Here is a 20,582-nt window from a genome sequence, read left to right as displayed (position 1 = left end):
ACCAGGCCCGACCCTGAACAGGTTGTCTCCCGTCCCAGTACTAACCAGGCCCGACCCTGAACAGGCTGTCTCTCGTCCCAGTACTAACCAGGCCCGACCCTGAACAGGCTGTCTCCCGTCCCAGTACTAACCAGGCCCGACCCTGAACAGGTTGTCTCCCGTCCCAGTACTAACCAGGCCCGACCCTGAACAGGTTGTCTCCCACCCCAGTACTAACCAGGCCCGACCCTGAACAGGCCGTCCCAGTACTAACCAGGCCCGACCCTGAACAGGCTGTCTCCCGTCCCAGTACTAACCAGGCCCGACCCAGCCATCTTGGGTCCTTCTAGCAGCCATCTTGGGTCCTTCTAGCAGCCATCTTGGGTCCTTCTAGCAGCCATCTTGGGTCCTTCTAGCAGCCATCTTGGGTCCTTCTAGCAGCCATCTTGGGTCCTTCTAGCAGCCATCTTGGGTCCCTCTAGCAGCCATCTTGGGTCCTTCTAGCAGCCATCTTGGGTCCTTCTAGCAGCCATCTTGGGTCCTTCTCACAGGCTACAAGTGAAGACAGCCACATCAGGGACGCACGCAGTTGAGCGCCTCCTTATATTGAAGATGTCGGCAGAACTGTCCACATTTTCTTTGAACCTTTTCGTCAGCCAACGAGATGAGTAGGCCTAACGAACAACAAAAGAACTAGCCTATGTCAAGTTACTATTCCCCATTAGTACAAAAGTTGACCTATTATATTCTGTGTATGAAATAAATATTCCAAACATTAGTCTGGGACAGTTGTGGGATATAATAGATCCCAAATTACCACTAGCATTACAAAAATAACACATTTTCAAAATCAATGAGGCTGATTCAACAGATCAGACCGTTCCGCTGAAAATGTTGATAAACTATTCAGCTTTTTGTCCATATAAGCGCAGCAATGCACCCGGCAGGAGGCTATGAGCACGAACTGTTCCAAAATGGCAGCAATGCACCTGGCAGGAGGCTATGAGCACGAACTGTTCCAAAATGGCAGCAATTCACCTGGCAGGAGGCTATGAGCACGAACTGTTCCAAAATGGCAGCAATGCACCTGGCAGGAGGCTATGAGCACGATGTTCCTAAATGGCAGCAATGCCCCCGGCAGGAGGCTATGAGCACGAAATGTTCCAAAATGGCAGCAATGCCCCCGGCAGGAGGCTATGAGCACGAAATGTTCCAAAATGGCAGCAATGCACCTGGCAGGAGGCTATGAGCACGATGTTCCTAAATGGCAGCAATGCCCCCGGCAGGAGGCTATGAGCACGAAATGTTCCAAAATGGCAGCAATGCACCCGGCAGGAGGCTATGAGCACGAACTGTTCCAAAATGGCAGCAATGCACCTGGCAGGAGGCTATGAGCACGAAATGTTCCAAAATGCAATTAATTAGTGGGAAACAACTGGTATCAAAAGTGTTTCTGCGTGTAATGCTTTCTTATAAAGGGGCATTTTTTATGGTGAAAAATGATCTTCCCCAAACTGGAAACTGACACGGTGTCTATGTAGGCCAGTTTGGCTGTCTATGTAGGCCAGTTCGGCTGTCTATGTAGGCCAGTTTGGCTGTCTATGTAGGCCAGTTTGGCTGTCTATGTAGGCCAGTTTGGCTGTCTATGTAGGCCAGTTTGGCTGTCTATGTAGGCCAGTTTGGCTGTCTATGTAGGCCAGTTTGGCTGTCTGTGTGCCAGTTTGGCTGTCTATGTAGGCCAGTTTGGCTGTCTATGTAGGCCAGTTTGGCTGTCTATGTAGGCCAGTTCGGCTGTCTATGTAGGCCAGTTTGGCTGTCTATGTAGGCCAGTTTGGCTGTCTATGTAGGCCAGTTTGGCTGTCTATGTAGGCCAGTTTGGCTGTCTATGTAGGCCAGTTTGGCTGTCTATGTAGGCCAGTTTGGCTGTCTATGTAGGCCAGTTTGGCTGTCTATGTAGGCCAGTTTGGCTGTCTATGTAGGCCAGTTTGGCTGTCTATGTGTGCCAGTTTGGCTGTCTATGTAGGCCAGTTTGGCTGTCTATGTAGGCCAGTTTGGCTGTCTATGTAGGCCAGTTTGGCTGTCTATGTGTGCCAGTTTGGCTGTCTATGTGTGCCAGTTTGGCTGTCTATGTAGGCCAGTTTGGCTGTCTGTGTATTCCAGTTTGGCTGTCTGTGTGTTCCAGTTTGGCTGTCTGTGTGTGCCAGTTTGGCTGTCTGTGTGTGCCAGTTTGGCTGTCTGTGTGTGCCAGTTTGGCTGTCTATGTGTGCCAGTTTGGCTGTCTATGTGTGCCAGTTTGGCTGTCTATGTAGGCCAGTTTGGCTGTCTATGTAGGCCAGTTTGGCTGTCTATGTAGGCCAGTTTGGCTGTCTATGTAGGCCAGTTTGGCTGTCTGTGTAGGCCAGTTTGGCTGTCTGTGTAGGCCAGTTTGGCTGTCTGTGTAGGCCAGTTTGGCTGTCTGTGTAGGCCAGTTTGGCTGTCTGTGTAGGCCAGTTTGGCTGTCTGTGTAGGCCAGTTTGGCTGTCTGTGTAGGCCAGTTTGGCTGTCTGTGTAGGCCAGTTTGGCTGTCTGTGTGTTCCAGTTTGGCTGTCTGTGTGTGCCAGTTTGGCTGTCTGTGTGTGCCAGTTTGGCTGTCTGTGTGTGCCAGTTTGGCTGTCTATGTGTGCCAGTTTGGCTGTCTATGTGTGCCAGTTTGGCTGTCTGTGTGCCAGTTTGGCTGTCTATGTGTGCCAGTTTGGCTGTCTATGTGTGCCAGTTTGGCTGTCTATGTGTGCCAGTTTGGCTGTCTATGTGTGCCAGTTTGGCTGTCTATGTGTGCCAGTTTGGCTGTCTATGTGTGCCAGTTTGGCTGTCTATGTGTGCCAGTTTGGCTGTCTGTGTATTCCAGTTTGGCTGTCTGTGTATTCCAGTTTGGCTGTCTATGTATTCCAGTTTGGCTGCCTATGTATTCCAGTTTGGCTTTACACTGGTTCTAAAGGGGATTAATGTGCTTAATTGTTATTTGGCATCTTTAGCTGTGATTCAAACCAAAACATATAGGCCTATGGGCTAACACGTAATTCACTAGGATAACACGTCATTGATAGTGATAGCCTAATATTGTCACCCATCACACTTTGGGTGTAAAAATGTTATCTATTAAATATTTTCCCCTTATTCTCCCCAATTTCGATCTTGTCTCGTCGTTGCAACTCCCCAAACGGGCTCGGGAGGCGAAGGTGGAGTCGTGCGTTCTCTGAAACATGACACGCCAAACCGCGCTCCTTAACACCCGCCAGCCTAAACCGGAAGTCAGCCGCACCAATGTGTCGGAGGAAACACTGTTCAACTGGCGACTGAAGTCAGCCTGCAGATACCCGGCCCGCCACAAGGAGTCGCTACAGAGCGATGAGCTTTACTTGGCTCATCGCTCTCTAGCGACTCCTTGTGGCAGGCCGGGTGTCTGCAGGCTGACCTCAGTTGCCAGTTGAATGAACCCAGGTCTGTAGTATCGCCTCTAGCACTGCGATGCAGTACCTTAGACCGCTGGGCCACTTGTAATTTTCCAGGAAACTCTAGTTCAGAATATGGTTGAATAAAACCAAGTTCATGACCTCTTTTTTTTTTTTCCTATCAGCTGGACTATGTGGTGACGTGTGCCGTCTGCACGCGCTCAGACGCAGGAGACATCCACATTCACAGGAAGAAGTCTCAGGTAAGAGACAGGACTCTTCAGACTACATCCCATTGGATTTACTGATGTAGCTATGGATAGATGGGCCTCTACAGAACCTGACCCAGTAACTCTCTCTTTCTTGCTTTCTCTCTCTCTCTCTCGGTTTCTCTCTCTTCCTCGCTCTCTCTCCCCCTTTCTCGCTCTCTCTCTCTCCCCCTTTCTCGCTCTCTCTCTCTCTCTCTCTCTCCCCCTTTCTCGCTCTCTCTCTCCCCCTTTCTCTCTCTCTCTCTCTCCCCCTTTCTCGCTCTCTCTCTCTCTCTCTCTCCCCCTCTCTCTCTCTCTCTCTCCCCCTTTCTCGCTCTCTCTCTCTCTCTCTCCCCCTTTCTCGCTCTCTCTCTCTCTCTCCCCCTTTCTCGCTCTCTCTCCCCCTTTCTCGCTCTCTCTCTCTCTCACCCTTTCTCTCTCTCTCACCCTTTCTCGCTCTCTCACCCTTTCTCGCTCTCACCCTTTCTCGCTCTCTCATCGTCCATCTTTCCCTTCCTCTCTCTCTCCCCCCCTTCCTCTCTCTCCCCCCTTCCTCTCTCTCCCCCCTTCCTCTCTCTCCCCCTTCCTCTCTCTCCCCCTTCCTCTCTCTCCCCCTTCCTCTCTCTCTCCCCCCTTCCTCTCTCTCTCCCCCCTTCCTCTCTCTCTCCCCCTTCCTCTCTCTCTCCCCCTTCCTCTCTCTCTCTCTCTCTCCCCCCTTCCTCTCTCTCTCTCTCCCCCCCTTCCTCTCCCTTTCTCTGTATCTCTCCTGGTCCCTCTCTTTCCCTTACTTTCTCTCTCCCTCTCTCTCTCATCACAGCAAGTGTATGCGTCACCAAGTAAACACGCCATGGACAGTAAAGGAGAGGAGTCTAAGATGAGCTACCCCAACATCTTCTTCATGATTGACAACTTTGAGGAGGTAACCGTGACAACCGCCCACAATCCCCTCCTCCCCAATCAGGCACCTGACAGGTTGTGATTGACTGCCGGGGCCTCTAGGAGGGCCCCCTGGGAGATGGGCTGTGTGTTGAAATGTGACCTGGGGTGTATTCATTATTCGGTCTCCGTTGCAACCCGGAAACCATTTACTCCAAATGGAAAACGTTTTACAATGAAAACGAGAGTTTCTATTGGACAAATTCAGGTAGGAACCTCCCCCATTTCATTCCATTTCCTCTGTTTGCTTCCGTTGGTTCGTTAGAGTAAACGGTTTCCGTTGCAAAACGTTTTAGCAACAGACAAGACATTTTTCACAACGGAATCTAACTAATGAATACACCCCTGATGCTGTCGGTCCATTTAAAAGCCACAGTCCCCTGATTCCAGTGTATTAACCTCATGGCAGACCCCTGATTCTAGTGTATTAACCTCATGGCAGACCCCTGATTCTAGTGTATTAACCTCATGGTAGACCCCTGATTCTAGTGTATTAACCTCATGGCAGACCCCTGATTCTAGTGTATTAACCTCATGGCAGACCCCTGATTCTAGTGTATTAACCTCATGGCAGACCCCTGATTCTAGTGTATTAACCTCATGGCAGACCCCTGATTCTAGTGTATTAACCTCATGGCAGACCCCTGATTCTAGTGTATTAACCTCATGGTAGACCCCTGATTCTAGTGTATTAACCTCATGGCAGACCCCTGATTCTAGTGTATTAACCTCATGGCAGTCCCCTGATTCTAGTGTATTAACCTCATGGCAGACCCCTGATTCTAGTGTATTAACCTCATGGCAGTCCCCTGATTCTAGTGTATTAACCTCATGGCAGACCCCTGATTCCAGTGTATTAACCTCATGGCAGACCCCTGATTCTAGTGTATTAACCTCATGGCAGACCCCTGATTCTAGTGTATTAACCTCATGGCAGTCCTCTGATTCTAGTGTATTAACCTCATGGCAGTCCCCTGATTCTAGTGTATTAACCTCATGGCAGACCCCTGATTCTAGTGTATTAACCTCATGGCAGACCCCTGATTCTAGTGTATTAACCTCATGGCAGACCCCTGATTCTAGTGTATTAACCTCATGGCAGACCCCTGATTCTAGTGTATTAACCTCATGGCAGACCCCTGATTCCAGTGTATTAACCTCATGGCAGACCCCTGATTCTAGTGTATTAACCTCATGGCAGACCCCTGATTCTAGTGTATTAACCTCATGGTAGACCCCTGATTCTAGTGTATTAACCTCATGGCAGTCCTCTGATTCTAGTGTATTAACCTCATGGCAGACCCCTGATTCTAGTGTATTAACCTCATGGCAGTCCTCTGATTCTAGTGTATTAACCTCATGGCAGACCCCTGATTCTAGTGTATTAACCTCATGGCAGACCCCTGATTCTAGTGTATTAACCTCATGGCAGACCCCTGATTCTAGTGTATTAACCTCATGGCAGACCCCTGATTCTAGTGTATTAACCTCATGGCAGTCCCCTGATTCTAGTGTATTAACCTCATGGCAGACCCCTGATTCTAGTGTATTAACCTCATGGCAGACCCCTGATTCTAGTGTATTAACCTCATGGCAGACCCCTGATTCTAGTGTATTAACCTCATGGCAGACCCCTGATTCTAGTGTATTAACCTCATGGCAGTCCCCTGATTCCAGTGTATTAACCTCATGGCAGACCCCTGATTCTAGTGTATTAACCTCATGGCAGACCCCTGATTCTAGTGTATTAACCTCATGGCAGACCCCTGATTCTAGTGTATTAACCTCATGGCAGTCCCCTGATTCTAGTGTATTAACCTCATGGCAGACCCCTGATTCTAGTGTATTAACCTCATGGCAGACCCCTGATTCTAGTGTATTAACCTCATGGCAGACCCCTGATTCTAGTGTATTAACCTCATGGCAGACCCCTGATTCTAGTGTATTAACCTCATGGCAGACCCCTGATTCTAGTGTATTAACCTCATGGCAGACCCCTGATTCTAGTGTATTAACCTCATGGCAGACCTCTGATTCTAGTGTATTAACCTCATGGCAGACCCCTGATTCTAGTGTATTAACCTCATGGCAGACCCCTGATTCTAGTGTATTAACCTCATGGCAGTCCCCTGATTCTAGTGTATTAACCTCATGGCAGTCCCCTGATTCTAGTGTATTAACCTCATGGCAGTCCCCTGATTCTAGTGTATTAACCTCATGGCAGTCCCCTGATTCCAGTGTATTAACCTCATGGCAGACCCCTGATTCTAGTGTATTAATGGCAGACCCCTGATTCTAGTGTATTAACCTCATGGCAGACCCCTGATTCTAGTGTATTAACCTCATGGCAGACCCCTGATTCTAGTGTATTAACCTCATGGCAGACCCCTGATTCTAGTGTATTAACCTCATGGCAGACAGTTACAAATGGATTATTTGCCTGGGAAGGAAATCGATGACTTTCTTTACGTTTTTACAGTGAAAATATAAAACAGCAGTGATTGAACCGGTCTTTTCAGTTCCTGGTATCAGCTTTCTCAGCTAAACGACTTGACTCTGCAAACAATGTCTGTAAACAGACACTCCGTATTCTAACGCAGCGGTTCTCAACTGGTTTTGCTTCGGGAAACATAATTGAACCAGGTTGTCTGTCGCGACTTAATATTCACATCGCGGAAAATAATATAGAAAAGTATTTTTTTTTATGCTATATTGATATTTAATAAACCAATTATATGACTATAAAATGTTGCCCATATTCTTGAAGAATGTAAAGTTCACTGGTTTCAGACAACGACGACCAAATCCACTTAATAGCGCTGCTGATAATTTAAATCACAGTATTTTTAAAAGTTATTTTAAAAATACATACAGTACATATAGTATAATATACAGTACCAGTTAAACGTTTGGACACACCTACTCATTCCAGGGTTTTTCTTTATTTTTACTATTTTCTACAATGTAGAATAATTTGTGAAGACATCAAAACTATGAAATAACACATATGGAATCATGTAGTAACCAAAAAAGTGTTAAACAAATCAAAATATATTTTAGATTCTTCAAAGTAGCCACCCTTTGCCTTGATGACAGCTTTGCACTCTGGGCGTTCTCTCAACCAGCTTTTTAAATGTGTTTTTATTTAACCTTTATTTAACTAGGCAAGTCAGTCAAGAATAAATTCTTATTTACAATGACAGCCTACCCCGGCCAAACCCAGACAACGCTGGGCCAATTGTGCGCTGCCCTATGGGACTCCCAATCACGTCCGGATGTGATACAGCCTGGATTCGAACCAGGGACTGTAGTGACGCCTCTTAGACCCCTGCGCCACTCGGGAGCCCTAAGTTTCATGAGGTATTAACAGGTGTGTTTTGTAAAAAGTGAATTTGTTGAATTTCTTTACTTAATGGGTTCGAGCCTGTCAGTTGTGTTGTGACAAGGTAGGGGTGGTATACAGAAGATGGCCCTATTTGGTAAAAGACCAAGTCCATATTATGTCAAGAACAGCTCAAATAAGCAAAGAGAAATGACAGTCCATCGTTACTTTAAGACATGAAGGTCAGTCCATCGTTACTTTAAGACATGAAGGTCAGTCCATCATTACTTTAAGACATGAAGGTCAGTCAATCCGGAAAATGTAATGAACTTTGAAAGTCTCTTCAAAATCAAAGCAAATTTTATTTATGTTCAAGTGCAGTCGCAAAAACCATCAAGCGTTAAGATGAAATTGGCTCTCATGAGGACCGCCACAGGGACCGCCACAGGGACCGCCACAGGGACCGCCACAGGGACCGCCACAGGGACCGCCACAGGGACCGCCACAGGAAAGGAAGATCCAGAGTTACCTCTGCTGCAGAGGATCAGTTCATTAGAGTTACCTGGCTCTCATGAGGACCACCACAGGGACCGCCACAGGGACCGCCACAGGAAAGGAAGATCCAGAGTTACCTCTGCTGCAGAGGATCAGTTCATTAGAGTTACCTGGCTCTCATGAGGACCGCCACAGGAAAGGAAGATCCAGTTACCTCTGCTGCAGAGGATAAGTTCATTAGAGTTACCTGGCTCTCATGAGGACCGCCACAGGAAAGGAAGACCCAGTTACCTCTCCTGCTGAGGATAAGTTCATTAGAGTTAACTGGCTCTCATGAGGACCGCCACAGGAAAGGAAGACCCAGTTACCTCTCCTGCAGAGGATCAGTTCATTAGAGTTACCTGGCTCTCATGAGGACCGCCACAGGAAAGGAAGATCCAGTTACCTCTGCTGCAGAGGATAAGTTCATTAGAGTTACCTGGCTCTCATGAGGACCACCACAGGAAAGGAAGACCCAGAGTTACCTCTCCTGCAGAGGATAAGTTCATTAGAGATACCCGCGACCCATTCAGAACCTCCCGAGACCCAATTTGGGTCGCAACCCACTAGTTGAGAATCACTGTTCTAACGTGTGCGTCTCTCTCTCTCCCTGTCTCTCTCTGTCTGTCTGTCTCCCTCTCTGTCTGTCTCTCTGTGTGTCTCTCTCTCTGTGTGTCTCTCTCTCTGTGTGTCTCTCTCTCTGTGTGTCTCTCTCTCTCTGTGTCTCTCTCTCTGTGTCTCTCTCTCTCTGTGTCTCTCTCTCTGTGTCTCCCTCTCTCTGTGTCTCCCTCTCTGTCTCCCTCTCTGTCTCCCTCTCTGTCTCCCTCTCTGTCTCCCTCTCTGTCTCCCTCTCTGTCTCTCTGTGTGTGTGTAGGTGTTCTGTGACATGACGGTAGGCGAGGGGGAGATGGTGTGTGTGGAGTTGGTAGCCAGTGATAAGAGCAACACGTTCCAAGGAGTCGTCTTCCAAGGTTCCATCCGCTACGAAGCTCTGAAGAAGGTTTACGACAACAGAGTAAGTCTCTCTACTCTATAGATGTATATCTGGGATGTCTCTCTACTCTATAGATATATATCTGGGATTCCTCTCTCTGGAGAATTCCCCTACAGTGTATTTGGAAAGTTTGCGAACCCGTAGACTTTTTCCCCAAAATTTGTTACATCATTATTCTATTTATTTCATTATTATTATCATTATTTTTTTTAAATCATCAATCTACACGATACACAATACGACAAGCATTTTTGCAATTGTGTTAATATTTTTTTTTAAATATCAAATTTACATAAGTATTCAGACCCTTTACTCAGTACTTTGTTGAATCACCTTTGGCAGTGATTACAGCCTCCAGTCTTATTGGGTATGATGCTACAAGCTTGGCACACCTGTATTTGGGGAGTTTCTCCCATTCTTCTCTGCAGATCCTCTCAAGCTCTGTCAGGTTGGATGGGGAGTGTCGCTGCACAGCTATTTTCAGGTCTCTCCAGAGATGTTGGATCGGGTTCAAGTCCGGGCTCTGGCCGGGCCACTCAAGGACATTGAGACTTGTCCTGAAGCCACTCCTGCGTTGTCTTGTCTGTGTGCTTAGGGTTATTGTCCTGTCGGAAGGTGAACCTTCACCCCAGTCTGAGGTCCTGAGCGCTCTGGAGCAGCTTTTCATCAAGGATCTCTCTGTACTTTGCTCCATTCTTCTTTCCCTCGATCCTGACTAGTCTCCCAGTCCCTGCCGCTGAAAAACATCCCCACAGCATGATGCCGCCACCACCATGCTTCACCATAGGGATGCTGCCAGGTTTCCTCGAGACATGACGTTTGGCCTTCAGGCCAAAGAGTTCAATCAGACCAGAGAATCTTGTTTCTCATGGTCTGAGATTCCTTTTGGCAAACTCCAAGAGGGCTGTCATGTGCCTTTTACTGAGGATTGGCTTCCGTCTGGCCACTCTACCATAAAGGCCTGATTGGTGGAGTGCTGCAGAGATGGTTGTCCTTCTGGAAGGTTCTCCCATCTCCACAGAGGAACTCTGGAGCTCTGCCAGAGTGACCATTGGGTTCTTGGTCACCTCCCTGACCAAGGCCCTTCTCTCTGATTTCTCAGCTTGGCCAGGCAGCCGGCTCTAGGAAGAGTCTTGGTGGTTTCAAACGTCTTCCATTTGAGAATGATGGAGGCCACTGTGTTCTTGGAGACATTCAACACTGCAGAAATGTTTTGGTACCCTTCCCCAGATCTGTGCCTCGACACAATCCTGTTTCGGAGCTCTGTGGACAATTCCTTCGACCTCATATAGACAGGTGTGTGCTTTTCCAAAGTAAGTCCAATCAATTTAATTTATGACAGGTGGACTCCAATCAAGTTGTAGAAACATATTTCTGAATATTCTGTGAAAATGTGAAATCAGCCTCAAGCTGTGAGAAACTTTACTGCTTGAATTACATAAAGACCTTGGAAAGAAGGAAACTGGATATGTTTGTCTTAATGAAATGGAGTTTACAGACATTACTAACAGAGAAAAACACAGGACTTTGTGGACCAGACATTACTAACAGAAAAACACAGGATTTTCTAGTTTGTGGACCAGACATTACTAACAGAAAAACACAGGACTTTGTGGACAAGACATTACTAACAGAAAAACACAGGACTTTGTAGTTTGTGGACCAGACATTACTAACAGAAAAACACAGGACTTTGTAGTTTGTGGACCAGACATTACTAACAGAAAAACACAGGACTTTGTAGTTTGTGGACCAGACATTACTAACAGAAAAACACAGGACTTTGTAGTTTGTGGACCAGACATTACTAACAGAAAAACACAGGACTTTGTAGTTGATGGTGAAATACAAGACAAGATTCAAAACGATCCATATCAAGTCTTCGTGTTGTGTGTTTGTCTTGTAGGTGAGTGTGGCAGCGAAGATGGCCCAGCGCATGTCGTTCGGCTTCTATAAGTACAACAACATGGAGTTTGTCAGGATGAAGGGGCCGCAGGGCAAAGGTCACGCTGAGATGGCGGTCAGCCGGGTCCCGACCGGAGACACGTCCCCCTGCGGCACAGAGGAGGACCTGGACTCACCCCTACACGAGAGGGTAGGTAGAGTAGACAAATAGGCACGCACGCACACACACACATATACGAGAGGGTTAGGACACACAAAAAACGTGCATGGACACATTAGGAACACCTCTTTCCATGACCGACTGACCAGGTGAATGCTGTGATCCCTGATTGATGTCACCTGTTAAATCCACTTCAATCAGCGTAGATGAAGGGGAGGAGACAGGTGGTTGAAGAAGGATTTTTAAACCTTGAGACAATTGAGACATGGATTGTATGTGTGTGCCATTCAGCGGGTGAATGGGCAAGACTAAAGATTTAAGTTCCTTTGAACGGGGTACGGTAGTAGGTGCCAGGAGCACCGGTTTGAGTCAAGAACTTCAACGCTGCTGGGTTTTACACACTCAACAGTTTCCTGTGTGTATCAAGAACGGTCCACCACCCAAAGGACATCCAGCCAACTTGATACAGCTGTGGGAAGCGTTGGTGTCAACATGGACCAGCTTCCCTGTGGAAGGCTTTGGACACCTTGTAGAGTCCATATCCCAAATAATTGAGGCTGTTCTGAGGGCAAAAGGGGGTGTAACTCAATATTAGGAACGTGTTCAATAATGTTTTGTACACTCAAACACAGGACGCTGACCGTCCGCTAGACTAGAGGGTCGGGGCTCTGACCGTCCGCTAGACTAGAGGGTCGGGGCGCTGACCGTCCGCTAGACTAGAGGGTCGGGGCGCTGACCGTCCGCTAGACTAGAGGGTCGGGGCGCTGACCGTCCGCTAGACTAGAGGGTCGGGGCGCTGACCGTCCGCTAGACTAGAGGGTCGGGAAAGCATTATGGTAGAACCACAAACATTCCATGTCCTCAGGTACATAGATATACATGGAGGGGAAATGGTTTCATAATCAGAGAAATGACCCACAGAATATCCAACATGAAATAGTCAGAGCCCAGGAATGGACATGTAGATGGCTGGAACACACTTCTATTCTGTAACGTGTGTGTCCCCCTTTAACTGAGGTTCTGTATGTCCTGAGATACTGTTCCCCTTTAACTGAGGTTCTGTATGTCCTGAGGTTCTGTATGTCCTGAGGTTCTGTATGTCCTGAGGTTCTGTATGTCCTGAGGTTCTGTATGTCCTGAGGTTCTGTATGTCCTGAGGTATGTCCTGAGGTTCTGTATGTCCTGAGGTACTGTATATCCTGAGGTACTGTCCCCTTTAACTGAGGTTCTGTATGTCCTGAGGTTCTGTATATCCTGAGGTACTGTCCCCTTTAACTGAGGTTCTGTATGTCCTGAGGTACTGTCCCCCTTTAACTGAGGTACTGTCCCCCTTTAACTGAGGTTCTGTATGTCCTGAGGTACTGTCCCCCTTTAACTGAGGTTCTGTATGTCCTGAGGTACTGTCCCCCTTTAACTGAGGTTCTGTATGTCCTGAGGTACTGTCCCCCTTTAACTGAGGTTCTGTATGTCCTGAGGTACTGTCCCCCTTTAACTGATGTTCTGTATGTCCTGAGATACTGTCCCCCTTTAACTGAGGTTCTGTATGTCCTGAGGTTCTGTATGTCCTGAGATACTGTCCCCCTTTAACTGAGGCACTGTTCCCCTTAAACTGAGGTTCTGTATGTCCTGAGGTACTGTCCCCCTTTAACTGAGGTTCTGTATGTCCTGAGGTTCTGTATGTCCTGAGATACTGTCCCCCTTTAACTGAGGCACTGTTCCCCTTTAACTGAGGTTCTGTATGTCCTGAGGTACTGTTCCCCTTTAACTGAGGTTCTGTATGTCCTGAGGTTCTGTATGTCCTGAGGTTCTGTATGTCCTGAGATACTGTTCCCCTTTAACTGAGGTTCTGTATGTCCTGAGGTACTGTCCCCCTTTAACTGAGGTTCTGTATGTCCTGAGGTACTGTTCCCCTTTAACTGATGTTCTGTATGTCCTGAGATACTGTCCCCCTTTAACTGAGGTTCTGTATGTCCTTAGGTTCTGTATGTCCTGAGATACTGTCCCCCTTTAACTGAGGCACTGTTCCCCTTTAACTGAGGTTCTGTATGTCCTGAGGTACTGTTCCCCTTTAACTGAGGTTCTGTATGTCCTGAGGTTCTGTATGTCCTGAGGTTCTGTATGTCCTGAGGTTCTGTATGTCCTGAGATACTGTTCCCCTTTAACTGAGGTTCTGTATGTCCTGAGGTTCTGTATGTCCTGAGGTTCTGTATGTCCTGAGGTACTGTCCCCCATTAACTGAGATACTGTTCCCCTTTAACTGAGGTTCTGTATGTCCTGAGGTTCTGTATGTCCTGAGGTACTGTCCCCCATTAACTGAGATACTGTTCCCCTTTAACTGAGGTTATGTATGTCCTGAGGTACTGTCCCCCTTTAACTGAGGTTCTGTATGTCCTGAGGTACTGTCCCCCTTTAACTGAGGTTCTGTATGTCCTGAGATACTGTTCCCCTTTAACTGAGGTACTGTCTCCCTTTAACTGAGGTTCTGTATGTCCTGAGGTTCTGTATGTCCTGAGATACTGTTCCCCTTTAACTGAGATACTGTCCCCCTTTAACTGAGGTTATGTATGTCCTGAGATACTGTCCCCCCTTTAACTGAGGTTCTGTATGTCCTGAGGTTCTGTATGTCCTGAGGTACTGTCCCCCTTTAACTGAGGTTCTGCCCCCCTTTAACTGAGGTTCTGTATGTCCTGAGGTTCTGTATGTCCTGAGGTACTGTCCCCCCTTTAACTGAGGTTCTGTCCCCCCTTTAACTGAGGTTATGTATGTCCTGAGGTTCTGTATGTCCTGAGACTGTCCCCCTTTAACTGAGGTTCTGTATGTCCTGAGGTTCTGTATGTCCTGAGAGACTGTCCTCATTTAACTGAGGTTCTGTATGTCCTGAGGTTCTGTATGTCCTGAGGTTCTGTATGTCCTGAGGTTCTGTATGTCCTGAGGTTCTGCCCCCTTTAACTGAGGTTATGTATGTCCTGAGGTTCTGTATGTCCTGAGACTGTCCCCCTTTAACTGAGGTTCTGTATGTCCTGAGGTTCTGTATGTCCTGAGAGACTGTCCCCCTTTAACTGAGGTTCTGTATGTCCTGAGGTTCTGTATGTCCTGAGGTTCTGTATGTCCTGAGGTTCTGTATGTCCTGAGGTTCTGTATGTCCTGAGGTTCTGTCCCCCTTTAACTGAGGTTCTGTATGTCCTGAGGTTCTGTATGTCCTGAGAGACTGTCCCCCTTTAACTGAGGTTCTGTATGTCCTGAGGTTCTGTATGTCCTGAGGTTCTGTATGTCCTGAGGTTCTGTATGTCCTGAGGTTCTGTATGTCCTGACGTTCTGTCCCCCTTTAACTGAGGTTCTGTATGTCCTGAGGTTCTGTATGTCCTGAGGTTCTGCCCCCTTTAACTGAGGTTCTGTATGTCCTGAGGTTCTGTATGTCCTGAGGTTCTGTATGTCCTGAGGTTCTGTATGTCCTGAGAGACTGTCCCCCTTTAACTGAGGTTCTGTATGTCCTGAGGTTCTGTATGTCCTGAGGTTCTGTCCCCCTTTAACTGAGGTTCTGTATGTCCTGAGGTTCTGTATGTCCTGAGGTTCTGCCCCCTTTAACTGAGGTTCTGTATGTCCTGAGGTTCTGTATGTCCTGAGGTTCTGTATGTCCTGAGGTTCTGTATGTCCTGAGAGACTGTCCCCCTTTAACTGAGGTTCTGTATGTCCTGAGGTTCTGTATGTCCTGAGGTTCTGCCCCCTTTAACTGAGGTTCTGTATGTCCTGAGAGACTGTCCCCCTTTAACTGAGGTTCTGTATGTCCTGAGGTTCTGTATGTCCTGAGGTTCTGTATGTCCTGAGGTTCTGTATGTCCTGAGGTTCTGTCCCCCTTTAACTGAGGTTCTGTATGTCCTGAGGTTCTGTATGTCCTGAGAGACTGTCCCCCTTTAACTGAGGTTCTGTATGTCCTGAGGTTCTGTATGTCCTGAGGTTCTGTCCCCCTTTAACTGAGGTTCTGTATGTCCTGAGGTTCTGTATGTCCTGAGGTTCTGTCCCCCTTTAACTGAGGTTCTGTATGTCCTGAGGTTCTGTATGTCCTGAGAGACTGTCCCCCTTTAACTGAGGTTCTGTATGTCCTGAGGTTCTGTCCCCCTTTAACTGAGGTTCTGTATGTCCTGAGGTTCTGTATGTCCTGAGGTTCTGTCCCCCTTTAACTGAGGTTCTGTATGTCCTGAGGTTCTGTATGTCCTGAGAGACTGTCTGACTCAGTTGGGGGTTGTTCTGGAGGATAGACTGGATTTGACTCAGTTGGGGGTTGTTCTGGAGGATATACTGGATTGACATTATATTACTACTGAGTTACTGCCATGTTTAATACACTGTCGTATGTTATATTACTACTGAGTTACTGTAGTATATTATATTACTACTGAGTTACTGCCATGTTTAATACACTATTATATTACTACTGAGTTACTGTAGTATATTATATTACTACTGAGTTACTGCCATGTTTAATACACTATTATATTACTACTGAGTTACTGCCATGTTTAATACACTATTATATTACTACTGAGTTACTGTAGTATATTATATTACTACTGAGTTACTGCCGTGTTTAATACACTGTAGTATATTATATTACTACTGAGTTACTGCCATGTTTAATACACTATTATATTACTACTGAGTTACTGCCATGTTTAATACACTATTATATTACTACTGAGTTACTGTAGTATATTATATTACTACTGAGTTACTGCCGTGTTTAATACACTGTAGTATATTATATTACTACTGAGGTACTGCCATATTTAATACACTGTAGTATATTATATTACTACTGAGGTACTGCCATGTTTAATACACTATTATATTATATTACTACTGAGTTACTGCCATGTTTAATACACTGTAGTATATTATATTACTACTGAGGTACTGCCATGTTTAATACACTATTATATTATATTACTACTGAGGTACTGCCATGTTTAATACACTATTATATTATATTACTACTGAGTTACTGCCGTGTTTAATACACTGTAGTATATTATATTACTACTGAGTTACTGTAGTATATTATATTACTGAGTTACTGTAATATATTATATTACTACTGAGTTACTGCCGTGTTTAATACACTGTAGTATATTATATTACTACTGAGTTACTGTAGTATATTATATTACTACTGAGTTACTGTAGTATGTTATATTACTGAGTTACTGTAGTATATTATATTACTACTGAGTTACTGCCGTGTTTAATACACTAATATTACTACTGAGTTACTGCTGTGTTTAATACACTGTAGTATATTATATTACTACTGAGGTACTGCAGTATGTTATATTACTACTGAGTTACTGCCGTGTTTAATACACTGTAGTATATTATATTACTACTGAGTTACTGCAGTATATTATATTACTACTGAGTTACTGCAGTATGTTATATTACTGAGTTACTGTAGTATATTATATTACTACTGAGTTACTGCCATGTTTAATACACTAATATTACTACTGAGTTACTGCTGTGTTTAATACACTGTAGTATATTATATTACTACTGAGGTACTGCAGTATGTTATATTACTACTGAGTTACTGCCGTGTTTAATACACTGTAGTATATTATATTACTACTGAGTTACTGCAGTATATTATATTACTACTGAGTTACTGCAGTATGTTATATTACTGAGTTACTGTAGTATATTATATTACTACTGAGTTACTGCCATGTTTAATACACTAATATTACTACTGAGTTACTGCTGTGTTTAATACACTGTAGTATATTATATTACTACTGAGGTACTGCCATGTTTAATACACTATTATATTACTACTGAGTTACTGCCATGTTTAATACACTGTAGTATATTATATTACTACTGAGTTACTGCCATGTTTAATACACTGTAGTATATTATATTACTACTGAGGTACTGCAGTATGTTATATTACTACTGAGTTACTGCCGTGTTTAATACACTGTAGTATGTTATATTACTGAGTTACTGTAGTATATTATATTACTACTGAGTTACTGCCATGTTTAATACACTGTAGTATATTATATTACTACTGAGTTACTGCAGTATGTTATATTACTGAGTTACTGTAGTATATTATATTACTACTGAGTTACTGCCATGTTTAATTTACTACAGTTTAACTACACAGGTATAAGAGCAACTGATGATAGTATTAGATATGTTCTGATTGGCTGTCTGTGTGTTTTCTCTGTAGTACGTTGGTTCTGATTGGCTGTCTGTGTTCTGTTTGGTCAGGTGACGTCGTTCAGCACCCCTCCCACCCCGGAGAGGAACCGCCCCTCGTTCTTCTCCCCTTCTCTCCGTCGGAAGGTCCCCAGGAACCGTATCACTGAGATGAAGAAGAGTCACTCAGCCAACGATAGTGAAGAGTTCTTCAGGGAAGAGGACGACGAGGGTAATGATATTTTATACCCAAACACCACGTGTTGTGTAGGATGTGTTGGAGAGTGTAGAACCCGGATGTGTTGGAGAGTGTAGAACCCGGATGTGTTGGAGAGTGTAGAACCCGGATGTGTTGGAGAGTGTAGAACCCGGATGTGTTGGAGAGTGTAGAACCCGGATGTGTTGGAGAGTATAGAACCCGGATGTGTTGAAGACACAGAGAGTGTAGAACCTGGATGTGTTGAAGAGAGAGAGTGTTTAACCTATAACCTGGATCATGTGACCCCATGCAGACCTGTGTAACCAGTCCAACCTGCGGTCTCGCTCCCTGTCGGGTACAGGTCGGTCCCTGGTGGGATCTTGGCTCAAACTGAACCGTACGGAGGAGTACTTCCTGCTTTACTCCCACCTGACCTACGTCACCCTGCCGCTGCACCGCATCACCTCAGGTCAAGACCCACACACCATCAGTCCCTAATGGTTCCCTATCACCTCAGGTCAAGACCCACATACCATCAGTCCCTAATGGTTCCCTATCACCTCAGGTCAAGACCCACACACTATCAGTCCCTAATGGTTCCCTATCACTTCAGGTCAAGACCCACACACTATCAGTCCCTAATGGTTCCCTATCACCTCAGGTCAAGACCCACACACCATCAGTCCCTAATGGTTCCCTATCACTTCAGGTCAAGACCCACATACCATCAGTCCCTAATGGTTCCCTATCACCTCAGGTCAAGGCCCACACACTATCAGTCCCAAATGGTTCCCTATCACCTCAGGTCAAGACCCACACACTATCAGTCCCTAATGGTTCCCTATCACTTCAGGTCAAGACCCACACACCATCAGTCCCTAATGGTTCCCTATCACTTCAGGTCAAGACCCACATACCATCAGTCCCTAATGGTTCCCTATCACCTCAGGTCAAGACCCACATACCATCAGTCCCTAATGGTTCCCTATCACCTCAGGTCAAGACCCACATACCATCAGTCCCTAATGGTTCCCTATCACCTCAGGTCAAGACCCACACACTATCAGTCCCAAATGGTTCCCTATCACCTCAGGTCAAGACCCACACACCATCAGTCCCTAATGGTTCCCTATCACCTCAGGTCCAGACCCACACACTATCAGTCCCAAATGGTTCCCTATCACCTCAGGTCAAGACCCACACACTATCAGTCCCTAATGGTTCCCTATCACCTCAGGTCAAGACCCACACACTATCAGTCCCTAATGGTTCCCTATCACCTCAGGTCAAGGCCCACACACCATCAGTCCCTAATGGGTCACTATCACCTCAGGTCAAGGCCCACACACCATCAGTCCCTAATGGTTCCCTATCACCTCAGGTCAAGACCCACACACCATCAGTCCCTAATGGTTCCCTATCACTTCAGGTCAAGACCCACATACCATCAGTCCCTAATGGTTCCCTATCACCTCAGGTCAAGACCCACATACCATCAGTCCCTAATGGTTCCCTATCACCTCAGGTCAAGACCCACATACCATCAGTCCCTAATGGTTCCCTATCACCTCAGGTCAAGACCCACACACTATCAGTCCCAAATGGTTCCCTATCACCTCAGGTCAAGACCCACACACCATCAGTCCCTAATGGTTCCCTATCACCTCAGGTCCAGACCCACACACTATCAGTCCCAAATGGTTCCCTATCACCTCAGGTCAAGACCCACACACTATCAGTCCCTAATGGTTCCCTATCACCTCAGGTCAAGACCCACACACTATCAGTCCCTAATGGTTCCCTATCACCTCAGGTCAAGACCCACACACTATCAGTCCCTAATGGGTCACTATCACCTCAGGTCAAGGCCCACACACCATCAGTCCCTAATGGTTCCCTATCACCTCAGGTCAAGACCCACACACTATCAGTCCCTAATGGTTCCCTATCACCTCAGGTCAAGACCCACACACTATCAGTCCCTAATGGTTCCCTATCACCTCAGGTCAAGACCCACACACTATCAGTCCCTAATGGTTCCCTATCACCTCAGGTCAAGGCCCACACGCCATCAGTCCCTAATGGGTCACTATCACCTCAGGTCAAGACCCACACACCATCAGTCCCTAATGGTTCCCTATCACCTCAGGTCAAGACCCACACACTATCAGTCCCTAATGGGTCACTATTCCCTATCACCTCAGGTCAAGACCCACACACTATCAGTCCCTAATGGTTCCCTATCACCTCAGGTCAAGACCCACACACCATCAGTCCCTAATGGTTCCCTATCACCTCAGGTCCAGACCCACACACCATCAGTCCCTAATGGTTCCCTATCACCTCAGGTTAAGACCCACACACCATCAGTCCCTAATGGTTCCCTATCACCTCAGGTCAAGACCCTGTGGGGGGACAGGGTAATTGTCCATTGGGGGGCAGGGTAAATGTCCATTGGGGGGGACATCTTGGGCAGGGGGACGATGGTGGGGATAACAACCTGAGCTAGAGAGAGTGAAAATGTTCTGATAACACAACAGCCAGCTGGTCTGGCCATGCTCTGAGGGTGCGGCTAGCGTCCTCTAATCTAGATTCTTTACACTTTCTAGAGGACAGGGAGCCATTATGGACTGTCCCTGTCGTGTAAATTACAGTATTGACTGCTCATTGACTCTG

The 20,582-nt window shown here is 46.3% G+C and overlaps 1 protein-coding gene across 2 annotated transcripts in view; it reads left to right on the top strand.

Moving 5' to 3' along the window:
- The window catches only part of LOC110516645 (uncharacterized protein KIAA0930 homolog), a 62,026-nt gene that overhangs the window by 39,213 nt on the left and 2,231 nt on the right, over positions 1-20,582 (top strand). The window contains exons 5-10 of one of the 2 annotated variants that reach the window (XM_036956728.1): positions 3,593-3,670; positions 4,473-4,574; positions 9,322-9,462; positions 11,348-11,536; positions 17,780-17,939; positions 18,220-18,375. In XM_036956728.1, the coding sequence (XP_036812623.1) occupies positions 3,593-3,670; positions 4,473-4,574; positions 9,322-9,462; positions 11,348-11,536; positions 17,780-17,939; positions 18,220-18,375 (826 nt within the window). The remainder of the gene's footprint in view (positions 1-3,592; positions 3,671-4,472; positions 4,575-9,321; positions 9,463-11,347; positions 11,537-17,779; positions 17,940-18,219; positions 18,376-20,582) is intronic. The other variant, XM_036956729.1, reaches the window with a different exon arrangement.

Source organism: Oncorhynchus mykiss, chromosome 21 (genome assembly GCF_013265735.2).
Source record: "Oncorhynchus mykiss isolate Arlee chromosome 21, USDA_OmykA_1.1, whole genome shotgun sequence".
Taxonomy (NCBI): Eukaryota; Metazoa; Chordata; class Actinopteri; order Salmoniformes; family Salmonidae; genus Oncorhynchus; species Oncorhynchus mykiss.
This window is presented reverse-complemented; position numbering and strand designations above follow the sequence as displayed.